This window comes from Myodes glareolus, chromosome 10 (genome assembly GCF_982192425.1).
Source record: "Myodes glareolus chromosome 10, mMyoGla1.1, whole genome shotgun sequence".
Taxonomy (NCBI): Eukaryota; Metazoa; Chordata; class Mammalia; order Rodentia; family Cricetidae; genus Myodes; species Myodes glareolus.
The window spans coordinates 73,798,500-73,825,057 of record NC_142035.1 but is presented as its reverse complement, the minus strand read 5'-3'; the positions used below and the strand labels follow the sequence as shown (position 1 = coordinate 73,825,057).

The following is a 26,558-nucleotide window of genomic DNA, read 5'->3' as shown; positions in this document are numbered from 1 at the left end:
TCAGCCAGACCCCAGGGCAGACAGTTTTAGAAAGAAGAGGGTTTATAATTTGTGTTCTGTGAAGGATGCTTTCCTCTTTCTGCAGCTTTCTGAGGAAACGAGTTGATGAGCTCTAAAGCTGTATAGTAGGGCAGACTGTCTCGGGGCACACTTCATGCCTGTGGAAGCTGCTGCGGGAATGAAGGCACCAGGCACGTGCTCTGCTGGGAACTGCTTCTGTGTGGGTAGAAGGAAAGAAAAAAAATGATTGTTTTTGTAAGACTGGTGCAGTTTGAACTGCGTATCCCCTGTAAGTAGGACACTTGCAGCAATTAGCCTTGCACACTCTCTCTCTGTACCTCCTCCCCCTGTGTGTGTGTGTGTGTGTGTGTGTGTGTGTGTGTGTGTTTATAGGTCAGAATCCAACACCATGCATCTTCCTCAATCACTACCCACTTACCTTTCAAGACAGGCTTCCTACTGAACCCGGAGTTCTCTGATTCAGCTAGGCTGGCTGGTCAGGAGTCCCAGTAATCCTCCTGCCTCTGCCTCCCTAAGGGCTGAGATTGCAGGTACACACTGACATGCTGGTTTTACACATTTATTTATTTGTGCAACAGTGCTGGAGATCTAAGGTCAGACCTTCATGCTTCTACAGCAAGCATTTTACTGACGGATCCACCTCTCTACCCCTATTGGCTATAAAAATAAATACAGTGTCACAGTAGAAGCTGCAGTGTGCTCAGCTCACCTTGTTGCACCCATTCCCGTTTCCTTCCCCTTTACCCTAGCTACGCTGTAGAATATCAACATGGCCTATTTGATCCAGACCATGGAGGAAAGAGCTGGAGGTCATTCAAGTGTCATGATGATACAAGATGGATTTGTACCACAAAATTGTTCTGTTAATTGTAAAGGAGCAGACATGCCCTGGGCTGGACTCAGACTTCAGCTCTGCCATTGCCCTTCCTCTGACTTTGGACAGATAACCCAACTTCTCCTTAAACCTCAGAATAGTTTGTAATGAAATGACAATGGTAACTATGAAAGCCACAGTGAACATTTATTTAATGTTTGTCCTGTTCCAAGTGTTGCACAATGCTTTCCTGATCTGGTTTGGGTTTCCAGCAACCATATAGGGCTGGTGTTGTTATTTCCATTTTACAAGAAACAGGGGCCAGGGAGACTAAGTCATTGGAGTAAGGTGATGGACTTAAAACCCTTAAAGGCATCTTTAATGGTTTCCAGGGTTGTACTCAAGATCAAAAATACAAATTTTATCAATCTCCATCACCAGACGCATATGAGCCGCATATGGAGTAAATATTTTTTTATGAGGATGAGTCACTGAGTGTTGACAAACACGGAACTCCTGGATATTGCTGGGATATGGTTACTCAGTGATACTTAACTTTTGCTTCCTGAATAGTTCATCTCTTTAATCTTCAAACGAAACTGAAAAATAGGTTATTAGCTTCATCCTGCAAATGCTGAATCTTGGATACAGAAACAATGAGATGACTCACTAGCCACGGGGGCGGGGAATGTTGTAAGTGGGCTTGGGACTTAGACTTTCAGATCAAGAACAGCGTGTTCTCAGAGGGATCTGGAGATGTATAATCCAGATCAATTTAACTTTTTAACTGTATCTGTAAGAACTGGAACACACTAGTTCCCTCGGTGTGACAGGCTAAATACCTAGAGGTACCCAGATTCTGATGTCTGAAGCTGTGCATGTCACCTTATGTGGCAACAGGTGTAGTGATTCTGCTAAGGTACTGAGGTGGCAATGGTCCTGGACTTTCTGGGCGGGTTTGGTTGACTACAGGCAAGCATCAATGTCAGCATGAGAGGGCAGCATTGGGAAACTTAACTACAGAAGACCAGTAGGAGGCAGAGAGAGAAAGAGAGAGAGGGTACAGTGTGCGGGGGGGGGGGAAGGGGGGGGAAGGACCAAGACATATGCGTGGGTACCAGAAACAGAAAAAGGCAGGGAGGAAACGCCCCTCTCAGAGTGGCTGAAAGAAAGGAACCCACGCAGGACTTGGGGCTTAGGCTGATTGTGAACCCCCTTTTTTGAGACAGGTTTCACTTTCTATCCCAGACTGGCCTCGTATTCACTGTGTAGCTCAGTGTGGTCTGGAAGCTGCAGCAGTCCTCCTGCCTCACCCTTCCGAACGATGGGAGTCTGTTGCCCAGGACTGTGAGGGATTGATTGGCTTTGATTTAAGCCATCCCAGTTTGTGCTACTCTATTACAGCCGACATGAGAAACTAATGCCCTTGAACTGGCGGTCCGGCAGGAATGGTTTCCCGCCTGTAATAACGGCAGTGTTTAAACCTACTGTTTAGTGGGCTAGTGAAGTTAAGAACCCAAGAGCTGACGCCTACCTATGAAGACTAGATTCTGCTGTAACAGCAATGGTCATTGCTGCTGTGTAGGTAGAGCCTTCTTGGGTGCTGGAGAGATGGTTTGACAGTTAAGAATATTTGTTGCTTTCACGGAGGACTTGAGTTTGGTTCTCAGCACCCACACGTTGCTCACAGACATCTGTAACTCCAGTTCCATGGGACCTGTCCCATGCTCTTCTTACCTTCGTGGGCACCAGTCATGCATACGGTGTATAAATATTCATCCAGTCTCTCTCTCTCTCTCTCTCTCTCTCTCTCTCTCTCACACACACACACACACACATGCGCGCACGCACACACACACACAAATATAGCATTCTTTCAAGTTTTCAGGGATTGAAAGAGACTGGTACCTAGTTTTCAAAGCATCAGGCATATCTCCACTTTTGTTTAATTGACATGCAGGAGAAAACAGCAGAATCACAATGGGAAATTTTTGGTTGATACTATATGCTTCACTGTTCAGTCTTGGAAGCAGAGGATGCAGATTGGTAGTTCTTAGGTCAGACATAGGTTTTAAAAGTGAATTTGTTTGTAAGAATGCTATGCCACCTCTTAATCAGCCTATTAAAAATAAGATATTTGACTCAACTGAATGACAGAGGAAAAGAGTCCAGCGACTCACGGCTGATATCACCAGGGAGGCCACAGGGATTCGCAGTAAGGTGGGGTAGGCACCTATGGGTCTGGTGGGAAGAAGCCGGTGGGTTTGGTACAGGCAGGTGAAGGTGGGAAAGAGGAAACTTGGGTAATGTTGTTACTTTTCCGAGCCCGAAAGAGTGCACTCTGCTCTAGAAGTCACTGACTAGGTTGGCAAAGACATTTTAGCTCATCTTTGCGTTATTGTCCAACCAACGATCAACCATCTATAAGGCGTTTACCCCCTCTCTATCATGCCTACATATGTTCTAAAAGAACTATCAAAATATCTCTTTGTAATACAGATTCACTTTATCAATTATCTTCAACTCTCAGAATGAAAATTCTACCACAAAAAAGGAACAGACTTGGCTTTGGGTCTTGCATATGACTGAGTAACTTTGGTTCTTACTGGTCCGTTTTTCTTCCTCGAATTCTCTGAAAGATCCAGCCTGATAACTCTCCCTTACTGCTCCAGGTTTCCAGAACACAGTGGATTTTTTTTCCCACTTGAAACTCAAGGTGCTCACCTATCTCAGCTCTTCCACCGCCTCTCTTAAACTCTGAATTTGCAGAAAGTATTAGACAAGAGGGCAATTGTTGGGTGACAAAAGTGGGCTTACTTCTATTTTGCTTAAAGCAGAGACACAAACTCAAATACCCATGAAGGGTCCAAGTAAATTGGTAGACGTAAACTATAAAGACCCCAAGGCACCAACGGGACCCCATCAGAGAGTGACCTCAGCCACCTTCACCTGCCTGTACCAAACCCACCGGCTTCTTCCCACCAGACCCATAGGTGCCTACCCCACCTTACTGAGAATCCCTGTGGCCTCCCTGGTGATATTAGCTGTGAGTCGCTGGACTCTTTTCCTCTGTCATTCAGTTGAGTCAAATATCTTATTTTTAATAGGCAGATTAAGAGGTGGCAAAAAAAATAGGAACAGTGTTTTATAAAGCAACACTTTCTGAGCCTGAGGAAGGCCAGGTTTGCTCACGCTTGGCTCATGTACTGTGCCATGTATACATCTCCCTTTCCCTCGTTATCCGGGTTGGGCGGTAGGGAAGCTTTGTATTCTTTTCCACCTTTGAAGAAGGAGCCCCTTGATTAATTGCCATGCTGGGGCCCATACTCTGTGCTTGAACCCGCTCCCTCTTCTCAGCTCCATAATAACACCTTCTGTCTCTGGGTTGTTTGAGATTCTTCTTTCTGGAATGTGCATTCTTCCTCTAGAAAATCTTCACCACGACTCTTACACTTCTTGCCATTCTAGGCAGGCTTTGTAGCTCTGGGCCTTTGTGAGGTCTGCCCTCACTCCGATTTGGTTTGCTTTACCCACAGCAGAGTCATAGGCTGAGGTAAGGAGAGTTATCCTGGTACAAAACTTGGCGTCATCTAAGCCAGCAGGTGGGTTTCACACTCTGGTTGCCTTGTCCCCCATCGTCTTCATGAGCCTTTCTGTCTCAGGGTAACTTCTGCCCCAACAGACTGTACCCTATTCACATATGTGATACTTTTCTATAATAGCTTCCTTCAAATTGTACCACAGAGAGATCTTCTGGAATCCCATCACCTCAATATCCCTGAGAAATAGTTGACATGTATTATATATATATCATATACCATGCATCAGCAGCTAGGGACGGCACCTCTTGTGTGCAAACGTGTCTATGAATATGCATTTGGGGTGAGTGTGTATATGCTCACAGAGATCAGAGGACATCAGAGTGATTCCCCGAGAATCATCTACGTTGAGTTTTTGAGACAGGGTCTCTTCATTGGCTTGGAGTTTGCTGATTAGTTTAGACTGGCTGGTCAGTGAGCTCCAGAGATCCAGCTGTCTCTACCTCCCCAGGCTGGTCTTCCAAGCACATATCACCATGCTAGATTTTTACATAGCTTCTGAGGATTGAACTCAGTCTCTCCTGCTTGCATGGTCTATGCTTTGCTGACTGAGTTCTTACCTCAGCCCTGGAAAGATGCTTTTCAGATGTAGAGATGATATGAGCTTGGGGGTGGAGAACAAATGTTTTGGAAGCCAAATCCGGAGTCTGAAAGATTTCAGCAGCTGGGCATGACGCGGGGGACGAGCCGGATAGAATTTAAAACACCGGTTTTTACCTAAAACAAAGATATCTATAAGTTCAGGCCATGGATCCCGTCCTCAGTTCATGGTAGTTAGGGATGGAATTTGAGAGTTTAGATTTTATTAGACCGGGGAAGAGCTCTGGGGCTGGAGTGAAGTGGAACTAGTCATTCTTGGTCATGCTAGAAGCTGTCCTACGTCTACACTAAACCAAGCAACCCAAGCCCAAGGCGTGAGCCCTGCTGGACTGTGTCCCACAGCCGCAGTGATATATGCCTGACTGAAGTATTGATTCTGAGTGACTTAGATGGAATCTCTTCAGATGAGGCCCCGCTTCTCTAGCTTCTTGCATTCATGCTAAAGTCCCAATGCTAAACTCTTTAGACTCCGTTTCACCCTGTTATGGCTGACCCAGCTCTGTAGCTGGGAAGGCTGTCTTTTAAGAACTGAAAGATTAGCATGTGGAAGAGGGTTTAGACTCAGGCCATACCTGGGATGTTTATGGGCTCCGTGCTTACTCTAGTTACTAAGGATACAACATGCAGAAAGGAGAGCGGACTCTGTACTCAAGGGTCCGGTTTAGTGTGGAGCCGAGGAGACACACAGAAAAGGCTGTGGTGTAATAACACACACGCTATGGCTTACCAGAAGGCAGCAGTAAGGGGGAGTTTCCGCCAACTGACACCAAGTGAAACGGTCATCATGAGATATACAGACATGGTGTAGTGGGCTAGGGGAACAGAACAGTCACCTCCCTCCCCAAACTGTCCAAAGAAGACAGACCCTTCTTACTAAAATGCGTGAGCCAGAACTGAATGTGAAACCCTGCAGCTGCCGTGGCCCTGGACTGTGTGGACGCTACAGCCTTCCTTGCAAACACTTCTCTCTTCCAGGAATTCTTTCCCCTGGGGAGTTAGGGATGAGTCAGCCCTAGGCCTTCCCTAAGTCCATCAGACAGAGTGGGCTAATGGACTAGGTCACCTGTCTATACCCTGGTGTCCGTGATGCTGGAGTGGCAGAGGCAGAGAGGCAGGGGCAGGGTCTCGCCACCTGTCTATACCCTGGTATCCGTGATGCTGGAGTAGCAGAGGCAGAGGGTCTCAGCCTGACAGTCAGTTAGTTTTACTTGGAGGCCTTTAACGATGCTACTATAAAGTTTATTGTGGTTATTACTTTGTGTGTTTGTTTGTTTGAGAAAAGGTCTCATGTCGTTTCAGCTAATTTCAAACTCCTGATCCTTCTGTCTCCATCTCCCAAGTGCTAGGATTTTAGGTGTGCACTGCTATGCTCAGCTTGCTATAAAATATTTCAAAAGAGTTTTGTTGATTTTGCATACCATATAGCTCCCCTACTTAGAGCATATAGTGTAATGGTTTCTAATAAAGTTATAAACTTGTGTGGCTATTCCTAGATAGTTAGGACATTTTCAGTAATCATTCCCATGTTTCCCCAACTCAATTTGTCCCAGGCAATAATAATCACTAAATGACTTTCTATTAATTGACTTACTCTGTGAATTTTGTATAAATCGAATTCTTCAGTACATGATCTTTTGTGCTTTTGTTATTAAACTCACAGTAGCATATCAATACCTCATGGCTATTTTGCCAAATAGCCTTCCACTGTGTGAATATACTTCTTTATTCTGTAAGTTGATTGGCGAGTTGAGTCTAATTGCTGACTTTTGAGAATAAACAATGTTTCTAGAGGACAGTATACACATTTTTAAAAAATATCTGCTTTTACTTATCTTAGGAATACACCTAGGGTTTCTGAGTAATATGACCACATTTTAGCTCATTTTTTTTTTTTTTGTGGGGCTTCTTGGTATTTTTGAAGTAGCTGCTTCCTTTCACAGAGACGAAAGCATGGAAGCCGATTCATCCCCAAGCCCACAGTGATTCTCAATATAATTCTGATATATTGTCAGTGTGGGTGGGAATTTCTGTGCTGACTGGATTGCAAATAACATCGCTGTAGAAACGATCCCAGGACTGTACCTGAAGGAGAGAGTCTTCTCAGAGCAGAACATTCTGGCTTTTCAGGTTGCTCCTTTTGAGGCTCCACATTCCCAAGGCCTTACTTGTGGTCCTGAGTTACACCAAGCAATGTCTTTCCTAGGAGGTGGGTCAGCCTGGAATGAAGGACAATTGTCCAGTACTCATGGATGGCCACAAAGAGTTAAGTTGGGGATGGGGAGATGGCTCAGTCAGTGAAGTACTTGCCATGCAAACATGAGAACCTCAGGTCAACCCCCCAGAACCCATGTAAAAAATCCAGGTGTGCGTGCAGCCTCAGCACTGGGGAAGTGGAGACAGGGGGATCCCTGGAGAATCACTGTGCAGTCAGCCTAGCTGAACTGGGGGACTCTTGGTTCAGCGAGAGAACCTGTTCCAAAAAAATAAGGCGAAGAGAGACCAAGGAAGACACAGGGTGTCTATTCAGGTTCTCTAAATGCACATTCACACACAATGCACATGCAACTGCGCACACAGGAACACACACACACAGTTAACTTGATCTGAAAAACTGATCAGTGGACTGAGTGGAGCCACAGACGTGCATGCCCCACCCCCTTCTGAGGACGTGACATCTCTTCTTGTAAATGTCATCACTTTTCTTGGTGCTATTTGGTAAGAACTGAGTCATGAGGTGCTGACAAAGCCCCAGTGCGCTTCACATGAAGCCCGAGGCATTCTGCTCATTCCTGAGATACTGCCCTGCCGGCCTGCTGGTAAACAGCTTGCCAGGGACGAGCTCCCGCCACTGTGACTTTTCTTGGCTTGTCTGAAGGAAGCACAGACCCAGACAGTTTGCCTCTGGGGGTGAGTTTGGGGGTGGCGGCGGCTATAAGGTGGTGACACTTGGGTGGAACGGTCTCTGCTTTCACAGAGCTCTGGTCCAGAGTGACCTCATAGAAGAAGGTAAGACTCAGCATTTCCAAAAGATGGCCCGGAACCAACTTCCATCTTTTTGTTTGCAGCCATGGCACAGGGTACGAGAGTGAGAACCACACAACCCCCATCCTCTGTGGTGCCCAGTATAGAATACACACCCACGGAGTCTTCCGAGGCATTCAGGTAGGATGCCCAACCAAAGGCCACCTTCCCTACCTCTTCTTCTGCTCACCTGCCCTGCAGTCTTGGCTGATGGACCACCTGGCCCTGGCAAGTGTTTGCCATCAGAGATGCTCCTCTTCCACTGGGGGTACCAAGGAACTCCCTCCCTCTGCCCTTGCAGAGATGTTGCCTTGCGTGACTGCAACCAAGATACTTCCTGCAGACTTCCATCCTTTCTTCCTTTATTATTCGTTCTGCTTCTCCATAGTGGGTGGTCCATTTCTTGCATGTGGATCATTTGCATTTCAATTAGTGACCAGGACCCTTGACTTTTAAGATTTGATCTGTATTGTAAGGTACTCAACCATAGACTGCCTTCCAAGTGTTGATAATAGCATTAACAACAGTACTGCTTAGGGCTGGACATGTTCTATGAAGTGAGACTTAGACACAGACTTTAAAACATCGACTTTATCTAGCTTCTAGGTTTGTACAAAATATGCGCAGAAATTATAGTGTTCCAATGTCCTCCTGCTATGACTTTCAGAGAGGGTACTTGGGTAGGCTACACTTGCTACAGTGGATGTAGGTGTATTATTGGTAACTGAACTGTTTTGTTGTATAGTCCTATGGGTTTTGATATGCACATAATGTCACTTATTATATTATTGTTATTATTATCATATGGAACAGTTTGCTGTCTCAAAAATGCTCGTATTCCACCACCTGTGTGCATCATGCCCCTTTCCAGTCCCTCTCTCTCCCCAACCATCACTGCCCCTTTCTCAGAATGTTGGATACTCCGTTGCATTTTCAGCCTAGCTTTTTTGACTCAGCAAGGTGATTTCAGATTCCCTTGCAGGGTCTTTGTTCTCTGATGTGGCCCCCGCTATACTCCTAAGAGGTAGACACATTATAGTTGGGGAAACTGAAGAGGGAAGAGAAGGGGCTTGTCTAAAACCACGTAGCTAGTAAGTGGGTGCTGAGATGTGCAATATACATTTTATTGGACTACACAATATTTATTTTGCTTATTAATATTGTTCATTAGTGGAAATTAAATAGTATTGTTTATTAGAAGAAATAGGAGGGAAAGGACTCAGGGTGAGCGAAGAATCTCACCCTGTAGATTCAGGGTGATGAATAACCTGATGTAGGTTATTCAGGGGAGATCCCACTCCTATCCCAAGCTTCTTTTGAATAGTTAGAGCCCCAATTATCAAGGACTCACATCTGTGGTCTACAAACCTGACTAGGGACGGCCACAAGAGAAGCAGCTAGTGTATCCTTTCAAGGGAAGTTAGAAGCTTGAAATTAAGCTGCATGAGAGCCAGTCCCTGTGTGATAGGGGCAAGGAGCCCAACTTCATGGAAGTCAGGGTGCTCTGTCATTCCAAGCCTTTCCATGGTGAGAAATAAAGAAGCCACAGAAAGGTGGGGTTGTCACAGAGTTTCATCTGAGTGTCTCACAGTAGACATCATCAGCGTCCTTTGCCAGACCGCAGCCTGACAACACCAGCTGCTTGTCAGTCTAAGTCCTACGTAGTCTTCATCGAGGGTGAGAAGAGACGGAAGAGGTTAATGTGCCGTCCTTCCAGCTGTATTCAGCTATCAGAGCCACTGTCAGGGCTTTTAGCAGACTCCACTTCCTATACATGTTATTTCCCCACTTAACTCTTTTTCTTCTAGAAACAAACCATTGCCTGCCATTTCCTTCTATGCCACCATTTCCTTGCATACCCCAGGAGAAAGGCAAACGGTTGACATACTAGGAAGTTCCAATACCGTATTTACAATACGACACTACAGAACTTTTCCTCAGGGCAAGGCAAGTGAATTAGGAACAAGAATGTGAGTGTGTGTAGATCAGAAAACACACGGGACAGGAAGTTGCTGAGCTCAGAGTAGTGGTTCTCAGTCTGTGGGGCGCGGTTCCTTGAGCTAACGTATCAGGTATTTACAACTGAATCATAACAACAGCAACATTATAGTTATGAAGTAGCAATGAAATAATTTTATAGTTGGCGTAACCACAGCATGAGGATCTGTGTTAACGGGTTGTAGCATTAGGAAGGCTGAGAACCACTGGCTCAGTGGTTGGTGCAGGTTTTTACACCATCACAGGGGTGTTCCCGGGCCAGCAGTCCATTTCTTCAGTCCTGATGGCACATCTGTAATTGAACAAGGAAGAATCATTCCTGTTATCCAGGAATCGCTGAACTTGAGGGCAAGAAAGGAGATTTGCCTCCCTTGCTAGATGACAGGGACCGCTCGGTGTTGTGGGAAGGACAGACAAAGGGCACAGAAGGCAGAGGGCTTCCGGTGCTTGCCTGTGTCACTGCTAAAGAACACGCTGATTATTATTATTATTGTTATTATTATTATTACATGCTATAGCACTCTGGTGAATTTAGAGGCCCCAGATCCAGAGACTGGTGTATCATCTGTTTACTTGTAAAGCTCCAGTCAGGTTGGGCCTCACTCAGTGTCCCATGTCTTTCACTACTAAGAACTTCCTCATCCATTTTCTTACTGAGTCCATAATCACATGGCCGAGCCTGCAGTTGGGTGGGCATACATGCAGTCTGGGATTCTAGACCTTGCTGTCCCAAATGAGAGATGGATTGGGAGCTTTTCCAGACACTAATGTTTCTTCTCTAGAGGTCTGTATCAGGGGCCCCAAAGAGACTTCATTTCAAATCCAAGTTCTGGTGCTCAGCAGTACTCACATCAGAACACTGCTCCATAGAATTTCCTCATCTACTCATCTATCATCCACTAGTGATGTCTGCCACAGGTATCTAGGGGACGGAGGCAAACAGTGTTTGGTCTCATATCATATCTACCTTCTCTTCCTTTGGTATATCTCAGTGCCCAGTTTCCTATGGCACTGGCATGAATGCTCACATGTGGCGCGAGGTCTCCACATCTCTTATATTTTGCCCGCAGGATGTGCGACGTGTGTCTGGAGTGGCCCCGACTCTTGTGCGGTCAGCCTCTGAGACCAGTGAGAAACGCCCTTTCATGTGTGCTTACCCAGGCTGCAATAAGAGATATTTTAAGCTGTCCCACTTACAGATGCACAGCCGGAAGCACACTGGTAAGTGTGTCCACTGTCCAGACTCGAGCAGTGGTGCTGCAGGAGCTTCCATCCTGAACTCTCACACTGCTAAGGACACAGGTGACTTGTGGGATGTCACAGGTCAGGCCACAGCAACTGGCCAAGGCTGCAGGACTGTTTGCATGCGGGTTCCCATCATAGCAAGTCAGCCATCTTCAGGGAAGCAGAACAGGGTGGTGGAAACAGTCGCCATAGGAGAAAAGTGGCATGTGTTTGAACGTTGCATTCACCCACCAACTGGTGAGACCTTGGGCCAATTGCTCACCATCCCTTTACTCCACGCACCTTGTATGGACAATGAAGCTGGTAATGCCTACACTGTACAGTTCTTAGGCCTGGAGGAAATGGGATCAAATTGTACCACAGGAGCTGTAGCATAGGCCTCTGTCTTTCTAAGCCTAAATAAAAAAAAAGGTAGTGTTCTTTCTGAGGGACTATTGGCATCTTTAGCAGGGAAGACAAGCCAGGGATAGTACAATCAGATGGCCCAGAGACTGATGGACAAAGTTACTAGAGACTCTGAAGGGTAGGTCCAAATACACACTTAGAGGTTCTAGAATTAATCCTGCAATATGAAGAAGGTCATTGAGTCTCCAAGCAGGCTGTCCCACTGTCACTGTCACCTGACAAACGGATTCATTTGGCTCCCCATTTGAGGGCACAGTTTATTACTGCAGGGAGGGTATAGTGGTGGGAACATCTTTGGATTTGACGATAGAAGAATGAGGCAGCTTGTTCACATCTTTGGATCAAGAAACAGAGGGAGACAGGACAGAGGAGGCAGAAGGGTACCAGGCTCTAAGCCTCAAGGGTCACCCTCACTTTTTCCTGTAAGGCTTCTCGTTCTAAAGGTCCCACATCTCTCGGGGAGATGGCACGGGGAGCTTCTGACCAAGGGGCGAAATGCATGAGTCTGTGGGGGTGTTTCATAACATAGCATTGCAGAGCAAGTGGCATTTGTGAGGGCCAAAGCTTTGTTGGGTAGGGATGGAGACATTGAGGTGAAGGGTGTTGAGTTAGGAGGGCTCAGGAGTGGTAAGGTCAGTTACAGGAGACACACAGAAAGGCCAGGGGAAAATCAGTGGTCCTGAGCAGAAAAGGCAGCTTGGAGCTGTCCATCAAAGGACAGGCTTTACTGACCTCCGAGTAGCTTGCTCTCTATCCCAGAGTTCAGTGATTCAGAATTTCAGGAGGTGGAGACCCTTGCAGAAGCTCAATGCACTCCAGGGGGGCTCTTCTCTCAGTGTTTGGCTGAATTTTTCCTTTGGCTACAGGGGTGTGGCCCTTCTTTCGGAGTCCAGGATTGCACAATCCTACTGCTGACTCCTTTCAGATGAAAGAAGAACAATCTTGCTAAATATTTCGGCTCCTGGCTTAATTGAGTTGTCTCACCACCATGGAGTCATTTATGTTGGACCCAAGAACAAGAAGTCAGAAGCAGAGAACACCAAATATTCAGGCTGTAAAACATGGAACACTTAATTCATGAGGCCAGCCTCATGATGAATTCTATCTCAGATTCAACCAAGGAGTCATAACTTGTTTCCTTTCTTTCTTTCTTTTTTTTTACTTCTTTAAATAGTTGCTGCTAATATATGTATTTTTTGAACATTGCCTCCATGCGAGGCACCAGTCTTCCCTTTCTGCATGGTCTGGTCTAATCTGTTCATGAACCCTTTGCAGTTGTCAGATTACTGGCTCCATTTCACAGCGAGGGGACTGTGCCACACCCAACACCCTAAGTCCCGGAGCTTCCTCATTCTCTCCTCCCGGTGTCCATGGGCATGTGTGTAGCTGGGATTTTTACCTTCCTGGAAGTCCACAGCACTACCCTAACAAGCTCGCCCGAAGCGCTTTGGGCATCTGGGGATCCCTTCATCTGCATTCAGGAGGGTTTGCAGTGATGGGGTCGGATTTCCAGCATTGTACTCTGAAACAACGTGTGTCTTTCCTAAGGTGAGAAACCATACCAGTGTGACTTCAAGGATTGTGAGAGAAGGTTTTCTCGCTCTGACCAGCTCAAAAGACACCAAAGGAGACACACAGGTTTGTGGGTTAACTTCTCATTGTCAGCAACCACAGGCCATTGGGTTAGAGCTGACTTTGTGGCTGTCTTCTCTGAGCACGGATGAGAGAGTGATCTACTATCCATTTAATTTCTTCAACTTTCTTCCCCTCATCTGGAGATTTGTCTTTTTAAAAAGAGAGGGGCTGTGGAGATGATGGCTTGGCAGTTAAGAACACTTATTTAAGAGGACTTGGGTTCAGTCCCCAGCATCCATACCAGGCAGTGTCTGTAACCACAGCTCCGGGGAATCTGATACTCTCTTCTGGCCTCCAAGGGTACAACACATGACATACACTCTCTCTCTCTCTCTCTCTCTCTCTCACACACACACACACACACACACACACACATACACACACACACACACACATACACACACACACACACACACACACACACACACACACACCACATGAATAATAAAAACTAAGTCTTTCTTTACAAAGGAGAAAGAGAAAAGAAAGGAAATGAGTCACTTTTCTCATGAGAACACAGCACAAGGGAGATCCCACAGCAGGCTGGTGACCCACTGAGGTTCAGTTAGGAGCCAGAGCGATGGAGAGAAGCCAGTATGCAGTGATCCACTTTCCTCAGTCTATGACACTTGCCTGCCTGTGAGAGCCGGATGTTTGTGGTTCCCAAGCAAGGAGCAGCACCTGGAGGTTGCTGTACAGAACCAGGTGACTTCTGCTGGGCCTGGGGCTCAAGGAAATGTGAGGTCCAGGTAGACACAGACCTGGCCGATGGGATGGATCTGCCAGGCTTCTCCAGCTGCCAGAAAGCAGGCCTTATGTGTGTCACTGTGCCTCGCACTGTTAGGGCCGAGGCTAGACCTTCTCTGTCCGTTTAGGTGTGAAACCATTCCAGTGTAAAACTTGTCAGCGCAAGTTTTCGCGGTCCGACCACCTGAAGACCCACACCAGGACTCATACAGGTAAAACAAGTGCGTAAACTTTTCTTCACATTTATTCTTCATTATTTTTTTTAAGCTACTGTTGAGTGAAACTGTAATGAGATTCATGTGAAAATTCTAGAGTTGAATGGCAGTGTCTAGCTGCCCTTATGTGGTAAATGATGACGTCATCCAGAGAAGGGGTGGGAAAGCGCTGAGTAGGAAAGAGATGGGAAGAGAATGTCCGGGGGAGGGGGGCGGGTCAGAGCAAAGGCGGGAAGATACATTGGTCCCCAACATGCCCAGTTTGCTGTATCACTGATAGAACAGTCAACCCTCAGCATGATCAGACACTCGAGATGCTCCAGGATAGAACAGTCAACCCTCAGCATGATCAGACATTTGAGATGCTCCATTCTTCTGAGAGTTCACGTTCCACAGCCATGATTAGAGCGTGTACTCTTTGCCTACTTAACGCTCCACGAGGAGTCTAGATTTTTGCTAGATTAACAGAAACTCTTGGGTGTGTTTCCTTTATACTAGCACAGAAAGGAGAACGGGCCATGAACATAGCCACTGGCTGCTGCAACCATGCTTGGCCACAGGCTGATGAGATAGTTTCCCAATGACAATAGCTCCACCCTTGTGACTCATATACTTCCTTAGGAAGCAGAGCCATCTTGTAGGTTAGCGCTTCATCTTTACAGCACCTTGGAAGAAGAGTAGGGCAGGCGCTTTTAGCCCTCATTTAACAGCTGAGTCTACAATGGATAGTGATGAAATGATTTGCCCAGAGCCACAAGCGACTGGATAGCAACCTCAGGAGTGACTGTTCTGCCCCACCTCAGCCCCATTGTTCTTTCTCCTGGATAAAGAACATGTGTTCAAATAGTCATGCTGAGAAGCCAGGGAACTGAGGAGAGAGAGTCAGAATAGCCAAGCTGAGTGTCACCGAGGGGACCAGTATGAGGAAGAGTTAAAAAGTGCCCATGAGGAGGTGGGGGTGGCAGGCAGGAACCAGAGCAGGAAAAGCAGATGGATACTGAGTAGGAGACCAGAAGGCCTTGTAAGTTTCTGGGGGAGCTCCCGGTCCCCGACACAGACAGCTTGTTCCTTAAGACACTGTCAGAGCACCTGGGCCCCAGTCTTGTTCTCCTTCTTTGGGTATTTCTGGCAAATTGCCTTTTAGTCCCGTGGTAATAGTCTGGAGATTGCCCCAGCACAACTCATTGCCTGCAAACCGGTGCCACCAACAAACTATTTGATGCCATATTTGATCAGTCACCCAGTCTGGCCCCCAAACAACACATCTCTTGGGATATTTCTCAGTGGGACTCTCAACAGCCCAGGAAGATCCTCCAGGTGGCACAGAGCTTACTTAGCCCCTGTGGCATTGTCCTCAGCAAGCCCTGGGGTGGACAGGGGGAAGGCACAGGGATGAGAGTAGCCTTCAGGATTAGACATGCCTGGGTTTGAACCCTGCCTGGATGTGTCCGCAACAGTCATGCAACCTCATCAGTAGAGTGAAGATAAAATTTCGTTGTGAGGCTGTTTTGAGAAACATACAAAGCAATGAACATACATCTGTAAGTGATGCTTGTATGTTAGGTATTATATACAAGCTATTTATTGTCTTTAATGAGAGAGGGAGCTCCTGAATGAACAGTCTTACCAACTTAACCATTTGGCAGAACCGGTGTTCTGCTAGACTCGCCCCTTTAACACAGCTTGGTTCTGAATCATCCTCTGGATTAAACATAATCAAATAGGAAACAAATTGGTGTCCATGATTTATTTTTAATCATCTATATATAGAGAGTAAAGCTTCAGTCCCAGATCTATTGCTGATCAGCTGTCAATCAACAGTATCCAGGGTTCAGACCCTTGCAGCTTAGGTCACACCTAGATAGCAAAAGGGAAACATTTGCACAAGTCACAGAGTATCTAAGAGATGAGACAGAGGTTTCCAAAACCTCCTTAATGTATGAGTTGCTTTTCTCTCATACCAAGTTTTCCGCTTTATTATGTTTATTGAACTTCTGGTTTTCAAAACCTTCTGGAAAAGTCTTGCTAACCCCAGGCTGCCAGTGAGGAACCAGTTGGTTAGCTTAGGGAATGACCCAGGGGAGTCCAGGGCGGGTATCTGATGGTGATTTAGCTCGGGCCTTTGATAGTTGAACCTGCGCCCAGTCAGTCTGCTGCAAGCGTCTCTAACTGGCAATTGTGTCAACAGGTGAAAAGCCCTTCAGCTGTCGGTGGCACAGTTGTCAGAAAAAGTTCGCGCGGTCAGACGAATTAGTCCGCCATCACAACATGCACCAGAGAAACATGACCAAACTCCAGCTGGCGCTTTGAGGGGTCCGACTGGGGGACAGCTCAGCATCCCAGGCAGGACAGTGTGCAAACCGCTTTCAAACCCGATTTCGAAATTCCTCCCCACTCATCTACAAAGTGACTTGATGGTGAATCGTCAACCAACTTCCAAGACGGCACACGTGTTTGGCTACACCCTATCAGGTCTGCTGGGAGGAGTCTGTGCTCCACCTCCTTTTGGCTAACTCACAGGCCTGAAAAAGTGGCTCAAGATGTCTTGCTGGTTGAAAGAGCATTGCCATTCCGTCCGAACTTTCCACTGTTAGAAGATACATTGTTGCTAATGTCCCCCTACCTTCCTCTTCTCCTTCATGCACACCAGGATGGGAGCGATTGTTCCATTTTCCATCATGGGATATTTATAGGGCCAGGGCATGTGTGTGTGTGTCTGCTAATGTAAACTTTGTCATGGTTCCCGTTTACTAACAGCCCTAGAAAGAAATAAATCAGAGAGCAAAGCACCAGGGGCAAGTCCCGCCCAGAACTTCAGAGGTCAGGCTGCAAACCCGGAATCCTGGAAGGCAGGAATTCTATCAGGCGACTTTTAAAGCTCATAGGTTTTAGGATTAGAATTAACCGGAACCTCTGTATAGAAACCTGAAGGAGCCTTCCTGTTTAGCTAGTCATTGCTAACATTAGCACCGTGCTCTTAAGAAATAATGTTTAAAGAGCAGAGATTTTTTAAAAATGTTTTTGATTTATTTTTTAGCTGTAATTAGGTACATCTTCAGAGATGTACGTTTCTTTTCATGCAAAGGAAACGGAAGAATTCATTTCCATCATCTGGGGTGTCTTTAGAATGTAAAGACCACACTGGCTATGTGGCTTCGAGTTGTAAAAATTAAAATGACTTTAAGAGAAACTAGGGGCTGGTCCAGGATCTTCACTGGTAAGACTGTTCTTAAGTAACTTAAGTATCTTTAACTCTGCAAGTATGTGGGGGGGGGGGGGAGATATATTATTGTGAGGAAATCCATTGTTTAAAGATGTGTATGTGTGTTGTTGTTTTTTTTAAAGGGAGGGAGTTTATTATTTACTGTTGCTTGAAATACTGTGTAAATATATATGTATATATGATGTGCTCTTTGTCAACTAAAATTAGGAGGCATATGGATATTAGATTCATCACTGTGTGGATGTCAATCTTACAGTGTATTGATGATAATACTAAAAATGTAACCTGCATTTTTTTTCACTTGGCTGTCAATTAAAGTCTATTCAAAAAGAAAATGCAGGAGTCTGTTGGTTGTATTGCGTTCGAATCTCAAAGCCAGTTGAACCTCTTTTAAATAGGTAATCATGCCATCAGCATGCGTGGTCCATCCAGACCCCTGACCACAGTCAACTTCTAACTGTTGGGCTTTGGGAATGACCTATCTTCAGAGTATCAGGGTTCCACCTTCACCCTGCACCATGAAGAGATCGTCCTTTTGGGATGGTTGGGTGGCTTGCTCATCCTCTGGTGGGTATTCTGTTTCAAGGCTTATTTTAATCAAATCCTCACTGCATCATATCCAGACTAACAGAAGAGAATATCGAGGCTCCACTGATTTCCAGCCTTTCTGGAAAGCTCACTGATACCTTCCCAGGATCAGGAGGGAAGAAGAGAAGACCTAACACAACCGGATTGACAACGGAAGCTGCCATGATTCACCTCAGCAGGCGGGAAACTGCTTAGACTTCCTAGGACAGCAGAGCCAAGCTCTCTGTGACCTGGAAACTTTTCTTTGGTTCTGGTGGATGGTTTTCCATCATTAGCATGTGGATTTGTTCAGCCTCTCTCAGCTCCGTTATCTTAGAGCATGCACACATTCCAGGTTTCACTTCTTCCTTTGGAAGCATCTTGAGCACAAAGAAGCTTAGCTGCAGCTCCAAGTCAGGACAGCCTAAAAGCACGGCCTGGAGCCCCTCTGATGCATCTGGCTCTCGCATCACCGTTAACTTTAGCGAGTGTGGTGATTCATATGTATTAGTCGCTGTTATCTTCTCCTGCCAGAAGACAGCGTCTCTCTGGAGAAGCTCAGGACAAGCATGGCAGACATCAGTGAGTCAGAGAGCGCATTTCACAGCAGAGGTTCAACCACATTGTTCCTACTGTTCAGGGTAGACCAGAGATGCAATGGCTACAGAGCAATCTGGGTTCAATTCCTGTGTCCGCAAGTTTTGTTTTGGATTTTTACTTATGAGAAAGCAATAGCCCTTTCCTGACACGAGCCTGGGACAAATGGAAACATAATCTAGCAGAGAAAAAGGCTTACAAGAATTTCCCAGGACTCTGGCCCATGAGCTCACCTGTTGGCTTCCTCCGTCTCCCGTTCTTAGCTTGCAGTGTCTGGGCATGCTCAGAGGTCAACCCTGCAGGATGACAAAATGTCCTTTCCCCTTACCCTGAACCACAGCAATGATTTGCGACAACTGGGCTTCTTGCCAGCAGCTCCACAAAGACCGCAGCTGTGGGTTTTGTGTCCTTTGCAAAGCTGCCGCTGACACTGTGTTTCTGAGACCCGCAGTGCTGACATTCTGCAGGCTATCAGGAGGCAGCTGGCGGGTGCTGGGCAGTGGATGCTCCCTGTGGTCGGGTCTCAAAGTGCACATTTTTCCATCTTGTTTTCCTCTAGTGCCTGGCTCCAGCCCCCTCTGCCCTCTTGGCTGGATCCTCCAACACTATTCCAAGTGTCCCCAGCTCCCTCGTCTCTGAATTCCTCAGCATTCAGAGAACATATCATTAACCAGCGCCTTGTGGCATGGTGATACTTTCCCGTATTCTGTTTCGGTCTGTAGGGTGATCCAGTAAGGTAGACAGGAAACATGTCCCCATTTTATAGATGAAGATATAGTGACTGTGCATAGCTGAGGAATGACTTAGTCTCGGCTGTTAATATCCATTTCCCACCAGAGCATGCTGGTGATGATGACTCGCGTTCTGCCCCCATTGTTTTGTGTCTTTAGCTGTATCTTCCCAATTAGGATGTGAACTTCTAAAAGGGCGCTTGTCCCCCTTCCCTGTCTTACTTGTGGGACGGACTCCCAACTTTAACATTCATAGAAACCCCCTGACGAGTTCGCTGAGGTACAGGCTGTGTCGTAGAAGCTCCGGAAGACAGCCCGAGCATCTGCATTCTGGCTACGTCCCAGATGGCCCCTACCACAGGGCCTTGGACAGCACACATGTAACCAGGAACTGTAAAGCAGGCTCACGGAACATTTATGGAAAGGGACCTAAACTTGACTGGTGAGACTTACACTTGGCAATACTAAGATGCGCCGAACCATAATAACCCTTGAGCATGGTCACGGTAGTGGCCCACAGTTCTGTTTTGGCAGTCCACGGGACTGAGGGTCAGAAGGAGAGGAACTGTGCCTGGCAGTCCAGGAAACACCTTCCATGAGGAGGTTACTTTTCAGACCAGTCACTCCGTCTCATCTAGTCAACAGTCCCAACATCTTCCACATTCACCCAGAACTGACATGTCAGGTCTGTCCCAGCAATAGCCAGCTCCCTCTGTATTGGTAACTTTTCTATTGCTGGGATAAAACATTTTGACTAAGGCAACTTATGAAAGAAAGTGTTGGGTAGACCGCTCCTGGCTCCAAGGAGAAAACATGGTCCTGCTCGCCACCGTGATGGACTGGGAGGGACAAGGAGACCTGTATGCAGGCTGCCTCGGGCTCTGAGGAGAAAACGTGGCTGGCCTGGTGCCTTGTGGAGCTGAGTAGTCTTATGGTGAACAAATCTATGGGGTAGCAAAGGAGAGAAAGACAGAACGGTTCGTGTCCTGTGGACAGGGGCAGATCTGAAGAGGTGAAAGCGGCGAGGAGCTTGCTGAGGTGGGTGGCTGCATTGCCACACATGGCCATGGTGGCGTATGGGTCTAGGCTGCTGCCAAGGCCTACATCTGAGCTCATGGCCCTATTGCGGTCACAGTCTGTGTTAATGTCTGTGGCTCCTGATACTACTGGAGGCTGAGAGGATAGGCCTATAGAGAGAGCTGTTTGGTATTTGCTGGCTGCAACACTGGGGAGAGTTGGTCCTGCCCCTTGCAGACTGAAGCACTCAGTAGAGAGGGTCCTACACCTCACCTGGGCAGCACGAGAGAGCTGACCTTGTTCTCAGGGGCATGGCCAAGCTGGCCCTGAGGGCATGAGAATGAGAGAGCAGGTCATGCCTTCTCTCGTTGGCAGTGTGGTGGCATGGATGAGGGAAAGATGCCTGCCTTCCCTTGCCTCTGGACACCTGCAGCAGGCAGGGGACCTGACCCAACCCCTTACCAGATGAGGCACTCAGGAGAATGGGCTCTAAGCCTCGCCTGGGCAGCACAGTAGAGTTGACCCCCTAGATAGGGGACCTGATGAGCCAGTCCTGAGGGCGTGAGAGGGGCATGGTACCACCTCCCATATCTGCAGAGTAGTGTTGGGGGACAAGGGAAATACGTCCTCTCCTGTAACCCCTATTGCCTTCAGCTGGCGAGGGAGCTGACCTTCCCCTTTACCAGCTACAAAACTTGGAAAAGTGGGCCTCGCACCTCATCTGTACCACACAGCAGAACTGCCGCTGTTGATGGGGTGAGGGCTTGGGGGTGTGGTGTATGGAGGTGGGGTGGGGGCTTGGGGAGTGTGTGCAGGTGAGCTGGTCGGAGAATGTGAGCATGGGAGATCTGGCCCCACCCCTCATCTGCCATATGGTGGTGTGGGTGGAGGAGAGATGCCCTCCCCTCCCCTTGCTGCTTGTCACCTGTGACAGGTGGGAGAGCAGTCCCTGAGGTCATAAGAGGTTTCTGCCCCTCACCAGCTGCAGCGCTTGGGAGAGTGGCCCATGAACCTCACCTGGGCAACACAGCAGAGCTGGCCCTGGTGGTGTAAGAGTGGGAGAGCTGACTCTGGGGACATGGAAGCAGGAGAACTGGCCCCGCCCCTTGCTCATTGCTGCAAGGGCTGAACTGGGTGGGGGGCAATGCTGGGAAGCTCACCCTGGTGGTGAGGGCTGGGGAGAACGGAAGGACTGACCAGCCCTGCAACTACCCAGGTCTAAAACCTAGGGTTATGAGTTGACCTAACCCAATATTCACCCCATCTATGATCTATGAGAGCACATGAAGTGGCTAGTACTGCAGATCCAAAGGTGCAGGGTCTCCATGACAACAGGGCAACAACCTTCAGGATGTCCTAAAGGAACCCCAGTGAGAGCCCAGCATCGATAGTGTAGCAGAAACCAGAGGCCTCGGACCAGAACGACTCTTTGCAATGAACACTTTCAAGTAAAGATACATGGACAAATGGGGGGTGGGGGGGAGAAAGTGTTTAACTGGACCTACAGTCTTAGTTAGGGTTTCTATAGCTGCAATGAAACATCATGACCAAAAACAAGTTGGGAAGGAAAGGATTTATTTGGCTTACACTTCCATGTCACTGTTCATCGTCAAAGGAAGTCAGGACAGGAACTCAAACAGGGCAGGAACCTGAAGGCAGGAGCTGATGCAGAGGCCATAAAGGAGTGCTGCTTACTGGCTTGCTCCCCATAGCTTACTAGCTCAGTTTTGTTTTTTTGTTTGTTTTTAATTTACTTATTATGTATAATGTTTTGTCTGCATGTCTGCTTGCAGGCCAGAAGAGGGCACCAGATCTCATTACAGATGGATGTGAACCAACATGTGGTTGCTGGGAATTGAACTCAGGACCTCTGGAAGAGCAGGCAGTGCTCTTAAGCACTGAACCATCTCTCCAACCCCCTTCCCACGTTTTTGTCCTTTTCAAGACATGGTTTCTCTGTGTAGACCCAGCTGTCCTGGAACTCACTCTGTACATCAGGCTGGCCCCGAAACTCACAGAGATCTGCCTGCCTCTGCCTCCTGAGTGCTGGGATTATAGGCGTGCACCACCATCACCCAGCCATCAGCCCACTTTCTTATAGAACCCAGGATTACCAGCCCAGGGATGGCACCACCTACAATGGACAGAGCCCTCCCCCATCAATAGCTAATTAAGAAAACGCCTTACAGCTGGATCTCATGGGGGCATTTTCTCAGTCAAGGTTCTATCATTCAGATAACTCTACCTTACGTGTCAAGGTGACCTAAGACTAGCCAGCACAAGGGTTTTTCAAACAGGTCGTGGCTTTGCTTCTCTAGGAGCTTATTAGCCACGCCTTGGGTGACATGACAAAGGTAAACTGGTGGATTGACACCAGAGATGCAGCTACACAGCCTATCGCGCCCAGGACACCCATCCTCTCTGCCAAAGAATTTTCCATGCCCGAAAGCCAGTGGTCTCTGACTTTGAGATGTACTGATACAGAAGAAGACAGTCACTTTCACCAGAAAGAGTTGTCACCAGCTCAGAGAGGAGAATGGGTACAGTGATTTAGAACTGAAATCTCCATTCACCTTTCGGAGTTAGCTACTCTGGAGAGGCCCTTTGCTTTGAAGTATCTGAGCAGGCAAAGCAGCTTGTAGGAATCTAAGATGAATACAAACAAGCCACAGGAAAAACAAACCTTGAAGACAAAACAAAGGTCTCTACTCTTTAAACCAATGGCTTTTCATCTAGTGGTCACTTATCAAGTGATTAGAATCTGTATAAATATTTATTTGATAGTATCTTGCAGAAGTTATAAACAAAAACAAATTTAAGAGGAGAAGGCTCAGACAGTAAAATGCCTGTTGTATACACATGAGAATCTGAGTTCAGATCCCCAGAACCCACATAAAAAGCCAGGAGTGGCCCCACCTCTCAATACTCTCAGACCAGGGTCAGGGACAGGCGGATTCTCAGAGCTCTGGGCTACCCACTAGATGAGCACTGGGTTCAGTGAGAAACCATGTCCCAAAGAGTAAGGTAGAGAGCCATAGGGACAGACACTCATCATTGATCTTTGGTCTCATGTGTCTGGACTCCCATGCACAGGGCATACACACAAAAATACATATACTAAAAACAAAAAACACTTTTATGATGATGATCTCAAATCTGGTAGGATGCCCGTCATCACTGAAGTTCTGCTTAGTAAGGTAGCTGCCTCTGTGGAAGGCCCTGGGTTTTTCTGTTTTTCAATCGGCATCCTGATTCTGTTAATTATTAGATGGGTTTCAAGGAGAATGAGACAGAAAACAAAGGGAGGGTGGAGTCTCAGAAGGCTGGAAATCCCCAGACTACCTCACAGGAGGTCTTACGTAGCCATGGTGGTGCACGGACTTCCATAGACTCCCAGATAGGGGTGGGCTGGCAGGGGTTAAGGAATGGGAAATCAGGGCACCCTGATTAGGACTCTTCAAGGCAGGGCTGGTAAGCACAGGTTGAAAACCAGGCCGCTATCAGGAAGCCCTGGCAGAGCCTGTCGACCGTCAGAAGCAGGGAAAGCAGACCAGACTCCGAGTGCGCACTGAGGAGACGCTGACTGATTTTCACGGAGCAGGGGAGGGTTGAAAGGTGGCCCAGGGGGACGGGGCTGAGATAAATGTCAGGGGGCGATGGTTGGAACAAGTGGATTTCCTTTCTTGCACTATCCCTGGAGCATTGGTGAGGCTGACAGTGGTGGAGAAGGATGGTCTGACGTGAGGGACTCCGAGGTCCATTGAGAGGACAGGAGAGCTCCTGGGAAAAGATGGAAGGGCAGAAAGAGGAAGACAAGACGAGTCCAGGAAGAAAGATGAGACAGATGAGGAATGAAGTGTGGATGTCAGGGAGGTCTGACAAAGCCTGACCCCTGTGTGAACCTGGACCTGAGCTGCTCGTACCACCCCCAGGACTCTCACAGGGGGTGCTTATGGGACACCAGGGGAACAACTGTGCATATCCATAGCCCAGCCTCTGTGCACACCAGCACCACTGCGCGCGCATGCTCTTTCTAAGAGTGATCTTCATTTTGCAGACAAAGAAACTGGGGTTCTAAGCGTCTCACCCAGGGTCATTCAGCTTTGCCTATGACACAGTGGGGACTTTAGTCTAACTGACCCATGGCTGGCTCTTAACCTATACCCTGATCTATGTCTTTCTCCGACCTTAGGGCTTGCTGGATCCCCTGCCAAAGAAGTAGGATGGTGCAGGGTGTTCCCTGCTCACTTACTTGCTGGGATGCTGGAGACAGTGATCATGTTCCCAGAGACAGCAGGCATGACTGGCAAAATGTTTCCTCTCTTGTAGTCATAGAACCTGTTTGCTTAATACAGGCGCTCAGTATTTTATATCATATACCGGAACTCATGAACTAACAAGAATATGATGCTAGTCAGGCATTGAGAGATGGGGAAACAGAAACACAGTGGAAAAGTTCAGGGTCAATGATCACTTTTAGAGAGCAGCATCTTGCTTTCTCCGAGAACTCCACATCAGAAGGAGATGCCTGCCTGGGAGGAGGCTGCTGGGATCTAATGATGGGGGGGAGGAGTAAGAATCACCTGGATGTGCCCCTCTTTTTAGCAGGCAGCCTCCAGTTTTTGTAAGACACTTCTATGTCTTTGCATTCCCACTTGGAAGGCTGCGTTTGGAGAACGATTACCGAGGACACTTGAAGCTGGCCTCTGGTTCCACTCACAGTGGCACACACATGCACCCTACATGCACACATGTGTATATGCATGAACAAGAACACATCCACATAAACAATGAAGGTCTAAAGCCTTCAGAGACATCTCTTGTCCTGACCTCTGAACTCTTTCAATGTAATGGAATATATAATTCACTTTATCTTTCAATGAGGGCACAGCCCCCCCCCACCGCTTCTGTCTTGGACCCTAACAAACCTCTGCCCCAGCAAGGGGAAGAAACAGAGAATCATCTAGTGAAAGGTCATGACCATGATGTGGCAAGGGAGAGGGCAGCAAGGAGATCCAGAAGAATCTGCATTTGCCTCCACCCTCCACCCCGGAACCAACTGTGAGGAGGAGGTTTACCTCTTCTTGTGGATGCCCTCTTGATATGCACCCCGAGTTCACCGGATGATGAGTGGGCTGTGGTGATCTTATCAGGGAGGGCCAGGTTTGGTCATTGTCCAGCTTGCCCTGCCAAAAAGCTGGTCTCTGCCTTTCTCACTTGCCTGTAGCTGCCGGTGTTTCCTAGCGACTGGGGTGACCAGCTGTTATATGACTTTCTATGGGGGAATGGGAATGAACTCGTCCTTGCTCTGGGTAAAACATGGGTGACAGAAATGATGCTACACAGTCTAGCTAGTGGACCAGCGAGTAGAAGTGGGCTACAGGAACGTGAGTGGGGAGCTGTTTACAGAAGCCTGGGAAAGTTTTGGACAACTATACCATGATACCCACCCCCAGCAATGTTAACCACTCATGTGTCCGCCAGGAAGAGCCTCATATAGCTGCCTCGTGGTCTACGTTGTGGGCCTTGTAAGCCCTCCCCCCTTCCACAGAGGAATATTACTGGGCTCGGTTTTGTGAAGTTCTGGTGCGAGCATTCATAGCTGCTTTGTTTCTAAGACAGCAATCGCCATGCCATGTTTCCAGTACAGAGTTACACAGCACGCAACCCCTTCTTCTGGCTCTTACATCCTGACCCCTCCTTTCAAGATGTTTCCTGAGTCTTGGAGAGGTGCTAAGAACGTAATTATACTTATTTTCTCTCATTATTTTTATCATTGAACTGCTGTGCCATAGCAACAGTACTTGGCTTAGCTATGAGTCTGCAGTGACAATCACCCACTGCAACTGGAAGCTTCTCTAACCAAGGCCAACATCAGCAATAACCTAGAGGCATAAATATAAGCGTTTAGAAGGTAATTTGTCGGGCATATTTGCTCTAATTAACACACAAAACAGCACTTTTCCCACTAGTGCCTGTCACCTCCCCAGCCACACGTTTTTGTTTGTCTTACCATCCTAAACATGAGTTCCTTTCTGTGACGAGTGCCTTAAACCCAATTAAAAAACAGTTGTTCCCATCATGGTTATATCACTATTATACCAGTGGACGCATCTTGCTTGG

General features: G+C 47.3%; 1 protein-coding gene across 11 annotated transcripts in view; it reads left to right on the top strand.

Moving 5' to 3' along the window:
• Wt1 (WT1 transcription factor) overlaps positions 1–17,858 on the top strand; it is a 46,637-nt gene extending 28,779 nt beyond the window's left edge. For 8 of the 11 annotated variants that reach the window (XM_085696717.2, XM_048443679.3, XM_085696721.2 and 5 more), the window contains 5 exons: positions 8,100–8,196; positions 11,124–11,274; positions 13,252–13,341; positions 14,214–14,306; positions 16,489–17,858. In XM_085696717.2, coding sequence (XP_085552843.2) covers positions 8,100–8,196; positions 11,124–11,274; positions 13,252–13,341; positions 14,214–14,306; positions 16,489–16,610 — 553 coding nt within the window. In that variant the 3' untranslated portion in view covers positions 16,611–17,858. The remainder of the gene's footprint in view (positions 1–8,099; positions 8,197–11,123; positions 11,275–13,251; positions 13,342–14,213; positions 14,307–16,488) is intronic. The other 3 variants (XM_085696718.2, XM_085696716.2, XM_085696720.2) reach the window with 1 other exon arrangement.
• The last annotated feature ends 8,700 nt before the right edge of the window (positions 17,859–26,558 follow it).